At 42.6% G+C, this 8,363-nt stretch overlaps 1 protein-coding gene across 5 annotated transcripts in view; it reads left to right on the plus strand.

The window, feature by feature from the left end:
• Kmt2e (lysine methyltransferase 2E (inactive)) overlaps nt 1-7,018 on the plus strand; it is a 70,527-nt gene extending 63,509 nt beyond the window's left edge. For 4 of the 5 annotated variants that reach the window (XM_051152125.1, XM_051152124.1, XM_051152128.1 and 1 more), the window contains 9 exons: nt 4-148; nt 573-823; nt 1,149-1,205; nt 1,327-1,890; nt 2,873-3,159; nt 3,748-3,836; nt 3,934-4,059; nt 4,198-4,283; nt 5,336-7,018. In XM_051152125.1, coding sequence (XP_051008082.1) covers nt 4-148; nt 573-823; nt 1,149-1,205; nt 1,327-1,890; nt 2,873-3,159; nt 3,748-3,836; nt 3,934-4,059; nt 4,198-4,283; nt 5,336-6,910 — 3,180 coding nt within the window. In that variant the 3' untranslated portion in view covers nt 6,911-7,018. The remainder of the gene's footprint in view (nt 1-3; nt 149-572; nt 824-1,148; nt 1,206-1,326; nt 1,891-2,872; nt 3,160-3,747; nt 3,837-3,933; nt 4,060-4,197; nt 4,284-5,335) is intronic. The other variant, XM_051152127.1, reaches the window with a different exon arrangement.
• Nucleotides 7,019-8,363: the final 1,345 nt, after the last annotated feature.

Genomic DNA, 8,363 nt, shown 5'->3' on the forward strand with positions numbered 1-8,363 from the left:
CAGCGATGGTTGAAACAAGCTCTGGAAGAAGAAAATTCAACAATTTTACATAGATATCATTCACCTTGTCAGGAAAGATCCAGAAGCCCTACAGTTAATGGTGAAAATAAAAGTCCACTACTGTTAAGCGACAGCTGTTCCCTTCCAGGTAGTGTCTCTGTTGGGTAGTTTAGTGTGAGGACTGTGGCAGGACAGTTGCAGCTCCGCAATAGGCAGTCTACACTGCTGTGCACTCTACAAGAGAAGCCCGCTGCCTCAGGCTTTCTCTTTCTGTTCAGCAGACCTCTTGCATAAAGACATGTAAAACTCAGTGGAAATAGTGTTAGTGTTCGCGTTCTTCTGGGGCTAGGTGCTTTCCACTGGATTCAAAAGGGTTCCTAGACATCAGCCACGGCAGCATCAGTACTAGTCAGAAGCCTGCTGGGGCCTCAGGGGAGAAGAGTTCATGGTACTAACATGTGCTTAAAAACAGATACTGTAGCTGGGAGATGAAAGCCATCCTAATTACTGTTACTGATAGCACCGCGACTACCAACAGTATGATTTCTTACAGATTATCATTTCACCAACAGATTTAACAACACCACTAAAAAAACGAAGACTTTACCAACTGTTAGAGTCTGCTTACTCAGAAAGCTCCACCCCCACTCCTTCACCATATGCTACACCAACTCACACGGACATCACCCCTACGGACACAGCATTTGCCACTCCTCCACGGACCAAGTCAGATGATGAAACGTACAGAAATGGTTATAAACCCATATATTCACCAGTGACCCCAGTGACTCCTGGCACACCAGGAAACACCATGCACTTTGAGGTGAGGACTTTCAATGGGGGGAAAAGCTGTCCATCCCTGGCAGTGGGTGTTTCTTTAATTGGTAAGCCCTCTCCTAGCCCTGTTAACTACTGTGGTGAAAAATAATGAGAGAAAATTAAGAACCTAGAAATATGTAAATTTAAACATTTGTATTTGTGTCACAAGAGCCATTTTTTTGTAATATGTATATCATACTGACCTAAAGCAAGTGTCTTCAAGGTTTAAATCTAAAATCTATGCATCATCAGTATTTTCAACTCCTCATGTATACAAACTAAAGGTGGTTGTATTTTAATTTCTAACTTTGTTTATTACTTTTATGTAGAATATTTCTTCCCCAGAAAGTTCTCCAGAAATAAAGAGAAGCACTTATAATCAAGAGGTAAGGAACTATCAAAAACCACTCATTTGCTGACTTTCTCTGGTATTATTTTACTTAAATTAATGCTAGATAGTAAACTGTGGCATTGTTTGTGTGACTCCCTCCCTACCACCACCAACAGGGATACGACCGACCTTCAACCATGTTAACGTTGGGGCCTTTTAGAAATTCCAACTTAACTGAGCTAGGCCTGCAAGAAATAAAGACTATTGGTTATACCAGCCCTAGGAGTAGGACTGAAGTCAATAGGCCATGCCCAGGGGAAAAAGAATCTGTGTCAGACCTTCAGCGGGGACTCGATGCAGTCGAGCCAGCTGCCTTACAGAAAACCATGGAAACACCAGCCCACGACCGGACTGAGCCCAACAGCCAACTGGATTCGAGCCACGCTGGGCGAGGCACAATGTATTCTTCCTGGGTAAAGAGCCCTGACAGGACAGGGGTTAACTTCGCAGTAAACTCCAACTTGAGGGACTTAACACCCTCACATCAGTTGGAGATTGGAGGAGGCTTCCGAATGAGTGAGTCCAAGTGCCTGATGCAAGATGATGCTAGAGGCATGTTTATGGAAACAGCTGTCTTCTGTGCTTCTGAAGATGGCCTGGTCTCTGGTTTTGGACGGACTGTTAATGACAATTTGATCGACGGGAGTTGCACACCCCAGAATCCTCCACAAAAGAAAAAGGTTATAATTTAACAATTTATAGTCTTTTGATAGTGGGTTTTGCACTGTGCTCTTAGGGGTTATTGGTAGTTACAGCATGTGTTATGTGAGGCATTTGTAACTTAGTTATGTAAGTTAAGGCTTTCATATGTACATTTTAAGCTTTTTGTAAATAATTTGATGTTCTTAAGAAAGTATTATAGTAATATAAAATCTTCTAATAAGAAATGCAGTTTGAGATAAAAGCCTCAAGATGTTTTTTTCATGAAGCAAGTAACTTTTAAAAATAAACATCTCCCTTAAAAGAATAGGTAGATAATACTTGTTCTTATCTCTCTTATGTTACATTGAGCAGGTAGCCTTGGAGAGAGGAAGTGCCTCTTCATCATCTCATATACTTCAGAGTGGTTAGGCCATAGATGTAGGAGTGTTTTGGAAAGCATGGTACTGTCCGGTTGGATTCCGTCTTAATGCAGAAGCTGCTAGTCTTAAGACAGTTAGAATGCCTTACGTTGCAAGAATAGGAGAAGCAGCGCTTACTTGTTATAGGATTAACTGCTATGTAAGTCAAAGCATTTTAGTGATATGTGCTTTTAATTTTTATAACAGAATCCAGTTGGCAACTTTGTGGGAAGCAATGTAGTATAGTGGAAAGAGCACGGGCTTTCAAATAAGACCTAGGTTCGAATCCCGGCTCCAACACTCACCAGCTGTGTGACCTGGAGTGAGTGAGTTCCTCAATTTCCTCATCTGTAAAATGGGGATGATAAAATACCTATTTCTTAGGGTTGTTGTGAGGATTCAATGAGATAATGCATATAAATCTTCTAAATACAATGCCTGGCATATAGTAGTCATTTAATAACTTAATTATTTATGGAAATTTTAATTATTTTATATAATTTTCCTAATATAAATGCTGCAGTATTCGTTTTAAAGAATAATAAATTGATTCTGTTATATAAACAAGAATAAAAGATTTACTTTTTCTTTCTTGTTTAAGGTCTCTCTGTTAGAATACCGTAAGAGACAACGTGAAGCTAGGAAAAGTGGTTCTAAGACAGAAAACTTTGCTTTGATTAGCGTATCACCTCATCCAAGTGGGAACCCAAGCAACAGTGGCGATGGGTGTGTCCATGGTAATGAAAACGGGGAGCAGGTAGAAAACCAGGCCAGCTTGCCTTTACCACCGCCAGCTGCCACCTACAACCCCTCTTCTGCAGAAGACAGCAGTCACTGTCCTGTTAGAGACACCAGTTCCAACGAGAAGACAGACCCAGAAGTTCAATGGTAAGGCCCTTCCACAGTGCGCCACTGTGCAAGCAGATACTCTTTAGAGGAGGACGCTTGCTGCTTGTTGTTTGGGGAGGGTAAATCAAGAGTGGATGATAGTCAGCCTGTGCAGACGATTGCTGGAAAGGTCTAATCTTAGCCATGTCAGTATCCCTTCCTGCTGAACCTGTCACCCCAGTCAGCATCCTATACAGCTTCTTTACATCCCTTACCAGCCGCACTCAAGATGGATCTCAGCAAAGATGCAAAAGACCACTGTGCTCTTCTTACCTTTCCTACTACAAACTTAGGGTTGTGACAGAAGCATTTGTTGGGGGTTTGTTGCTCCCTTTGGCAACCTGATGTGACCTTAAAAATGTTAACACAGAATACCAGTTTACCCTCCTTTTCACCAAGAAATTGCCCAAGACAAATGTTAGTCTGATCGCACTGAGTCAACAGTAATAAAAAGCCCAGTCTGGAGCATGGATAAATGAGACAAGCTGTTGTCAAAGCAAAATCTGAAGGACACTTTGCTCAAGAGGCAGGAAGAGTAATCTAGATGTTGGTAGCCTCTCTGACCTGAGGGTATGTTTTATTTTAAAGGACTGCCTCCACTTCGGTGGAACAAGTGAGAGAAAGGAGTTACCAGAGAGCCTTACTGCTCAGCGACCACCGCAAGGATAAAGACAGTGGTGAGTGCCTGCCTCGTCTCTCCGCGGTACTGGCTGCCTGTGCTCTGTTCCCGTGAGCACTAACGTTCTCTCTGGGTCTGCTCTGCTTCATCTCCAGGGGGAGAGTCACCATGTGTTTCATGTTCACCGAGTCATGTTCAGTCTTCACCTTCATCTCATTCAAATCACATTCCCCAGGTGCACGCTAAGAGCCTAGTCCCTTCTTTGAGTGAACTTACGGCAGGTCAGTAAGCAGATGACCTATCATGGCTGTTATTTTAAAGCACTTTATAGTCATAAACAAGAACTGTATTCAACAAGCACTGTGTGCGCCTACAAGAGGCAGTCCTTACATTTACTGTGGGTTTCTTCTGCTTTACAGACCCGGATCCTGAAAATACAGAACCCACAACTACCAGTGAATGTCCATCCCCTGACACTTCTCAGAGCCCCTCAAAAATGAGCAAGGTAATAGCACTGACCTTTGAACTTTGGCCTCTCACAAAAGCTGATGGTAACACCAGACTTTTTTCCTGCTATATCAAGTTATTAGTTTGTGATTTCTAGATCCTACCTTTTTCAATGTTTATTTTTATTTTATGTGCATATTGGTATTTTGCCTACATAGACATCTGTGTGAGGGTGTTGGATCTCCCGGGAACTGGAGTTACAGGCAGGTGTGAGCTGCCAGGTGGGGCTGGGAATTGAACTCTAGTCTTTCGGAAGAGCAGCCAGTGCTCTTAACTGCTGAGCTGTCTCTCCAGGCCCCTACTCACTCATTCTTATGCTTAGCTATGACAGACAACTCTGGCTCAGCCTTGCAGCTTTCTGAGTACCCTGATGTTTTCCATTCAGGTTTTACTCTCCTCTTCACGGGAAAGTCTTTTATAACCAGCCAATCAGCACTCCATACACAGGCGCTCAGGTGGCATTTATTCTAAAGGATTGCTCTCCATCCTGGGCTATGAATAGCTCACGGCCCCCAGTGGGCATTTACACCAACGTAAAATTGAGTGCCTCTGACTTCTGAATGGAAAGATCATAGACATTTAAGTAGTCTTATACTGGGGTCACCCTTATAAGGTGAAAAAAGCATTAAAAGTCTAAATGGTTTAATGAGCAAGTTTTATTTATCTAAAGCAGTTTATTTTTAGTTGGTTAAAGAAATTAGAATTATGAAACAAAAATTTGCTAAGTTTTAAGGCTGTCAAAAGCCCTTTTACAATAAGGCTGAAAGACAGCTGTTTGAAGAAAAGGCAAATTAAAGCTTCTTTGGGTTGTCTTCACCAAATGGGAGAGGGTTCAGTTTAAGCTCACGCGTTATAAGAACTTATACAGTGTACTGAGAAAACTTCACCTTTCAACATCATGGGCCTCTATACTCGCCATATTTATACTACTTCCTGACCTCTTATTAAAATAAATAACACTAAGTATCAGTAAGAGTAAACTTCAAGGCGCTTAAAATGTGTTTTCATATTATATATTTTTTCTTTTTCTTTTTTTCTTTTCCTTCATAGCCTAGTTCACCAGGGCCGATAAATCCTGCCCCATCACATGGGAAAATGCTAACAAAACCAGAATCCCACTGGGAGGCAACAGTCACTGCATCATCAGAAGCCGAGAACAACCTTCACCTAAAACCAGAGCTGCAGCAAATGCAGCTGTCAAACAACACCCCAGCACTTTCAAAGAACCATCCTCCTCAGGCCCATGTTCGCAACGCAAGTGAGCAACTGCCACAAAAGCTGCCTTCTGCACCAACAAAGTTGCACTGTCCTCCATCACCTCACATAGAAAACCCGCCCAAGTCCTCCACGCCTCACACACCTGTGCAGCATGGTTACCTCTCACCAAAGCCTCCTTCACAGCAGTTAGGATCTCCCTTCAGGCCTCACCATTCACAGTCACCTCAAGTTGGAACTCCTCAACGAGAGACTCAGAGAAATTTTTATCCAGCAGCACAGAACCTTCAAGCCAATACTCAGCAGGCAACTCCAGGAGCATTATTTACCCAGACACCCTCAGGACAATCTTCAGCAACATACAGTCAATTTAACCAACAAAGTCTCAGCAGCACAGCACCACCCCCTCCTCCCCCTCCCCCGCCTTCTTCATCGTACTATCAAAGCCAGCAGCCCTCTGCAAACTGTCAGGGCTATAACCAGCTGAAAGGTAGTCTTTCCCAGCAGCCTGTGTTTACATCTGGACCAAATCAAGCACTTCCTGGCACCACGAGCCAGCAATCAGTTCCTGGACACCACGTTACTCCAGGGCATTTTCTGCCATCTCAGAACCCTGCTATTCACCATCAAGCTGCTGCTGCTGCTGCTGCTGCTGCTGCTGCTGCTGCTGCTGCTGCTGCTGCTGCTGCTGCTGCTGTGGTCCCACCCCCGCCTCCACCACCGCCTGCTCCAGGACCTCACCTTGTACAACAGCCAAACTCGCATCAGCAGCACTCTGTAGCACATGTAGTAGGGCCAGTTCATGCTGTCACCCCTGGGTCACACATTCATTCTCAAACTGCTGGACATCATTTACCACCCCCTCCTCCACCTCCTGGTCCTGCCCCACATCATCATCCACCGCCCCTTCCTTCCACAGGACTGCAAAGTCTACAAGCACAACACCAGCATGTGGTAAACTCTGCACCCCCACCTCCACCCCCTCCTCCTCCTCCAGCCAGTGTTCTGGTCTCTGGGCATCATTCAACATCAGGTCAAGCCTTACATCACCCACCTCATCAAGGACCTCCCCTTTTTCCTGCAAGTGCTCATCCAGCTGTACCACCGTATCCCTCACAAGCCGCACATCATACCACTTTGGGACCGGGACCCCAACACCAGCCTTCTGGAACAGGGCCACACTGTCCATTACCAGTTGCAGGTCCTCATCTCCAGCCCCAAGGACCAAACAGTATTCCAACACCTTCTGCTTCAGGGTTCTGTCCTCATCCTCACCCTGGCTCTGTGGCCCTACCACATGGGGTACAAGGACCTCAACAGGCATCCCCAGTGCCTGGACAGATTCCAATTCACAGAGCACAGGTGCCACCAACATTTCAGAACAATTACCACGGTTCAGGGTGGCATTAAAATGGACTCCAATAACATTTTTTAAAATGTTCTGTAAGATAAACTGTATATTTCATATGTACCTATTAAGGTACTTTTTAAAGCTTGTACATGAACCTTTGTATAAAAACAACAAACAAACAAAAAAAAAAAACCACAAAAACAAAAAACACCAGTGCTCTTTCATTGTATTTTCCCCATTTTTTTGCTTTTTAAAATTCCTTATGAAATATGCTCTTAAGCCAGTCGTAGGTATCTTTATTTTGTAAGTGAACATTCCAGCTGTTTCTGACCTTTCTGATCTGATGCTACATGACCTTTAAATTTGATTGTTGCAGTTAAATTCATTTAGTGAATATTTTCTGTATTATTTTATACATATACCATAAGTATACAGCTAAGGAAAGCACTGAGGAGTTTCTTTTTATGGTCAGCAGTTCTGTGGGTGCATCTTAGGTCTGAAAATGCAATACAGGTTTTTATAATTTGGTGTGGACATGGCTCATTTTGTTTTATCAGTTTTTTGCAAGCAAAATGTAATTTAATGTATAGATAATTTCTAGTGTCTCCTGACAAGACTGTAAATACTGCATTTCTTTTGCGTATATAATTGCTTCCAGCCCTTTTCATTTGGTATATAGCATTGTACATATGGCGAGTCTTTTGCAAACGTGTGATCTCTGTGAAAGTAGTACAGTACATGACCTTTCCTTTTTATTTCAAATATGCTGTCACATTGAAGCACTGGTTGGGCATTTTAATTCATGTTAATAAATCACAATTATGTCAGTTTTACTAAATTGTTCTGTACAACTTCTGAGATTGAGGTCTGCTTGATTTTACAAAAGTTATGACTTTCAAATATAATTTGTAAGGAAAGAACTGTCCATTTTCTTTAGTGGCTGCTGCCTCAGATGCACAGCAGCTGGTTCCCACAGTCCTTTCCAGCACTCACCTTTTCTTTAGGTGTGAGTCACAGGAAGTTACATAGCTGAGGCATGATTGAAACTCTTAGGCATACAAAATTGATCCAGATTATTCATGCATTGCACACAGAACAGTTGCACACTGCAATTTACCTAAAGCACAGAAGATTTAATTTGCACACTTTAGAATGTGTGTATTTTATACACTCAAACAGTCAAAACCAACATAGAACTGTAATGCTTAATGGCTGGCTTTGGGGTTTCCAGTTATAGAAATAGATCTCTTTTAAACAAAGCCAAGGGGAAAAGGCATTATCCTAACGAATGAAGAGACTCAGTGAGTAGTTTATTACTGAAAGGAAAGAGATCAGTTGTGATTGTTTTCAGTCACCAGCTTTTGCTGTCTACCTCTCAGTAGTACAAAATCATAGTGGTGACCCTATTTATCAACTTCCAAATACAGGACTTAATTTGGGTATAGTATATAAATTTTGTGCATCAGAAAAACTAAAATTTTAAAATGACTGAGAGTTGGTAGTGATTTGAAT

Source organism: Acomys russatus, chromosome 10, assembly GCF_903995435.1.
Source record: "Acomys russatus chromosome 10, mAcoRus1.1, whole genome shotgun sequence".
Lineage (NCBI taxonomy): Eukaryota > Metazoa > Chordata > Mammalia > Rodentia > Muridae > Acomys > Acomys russatus.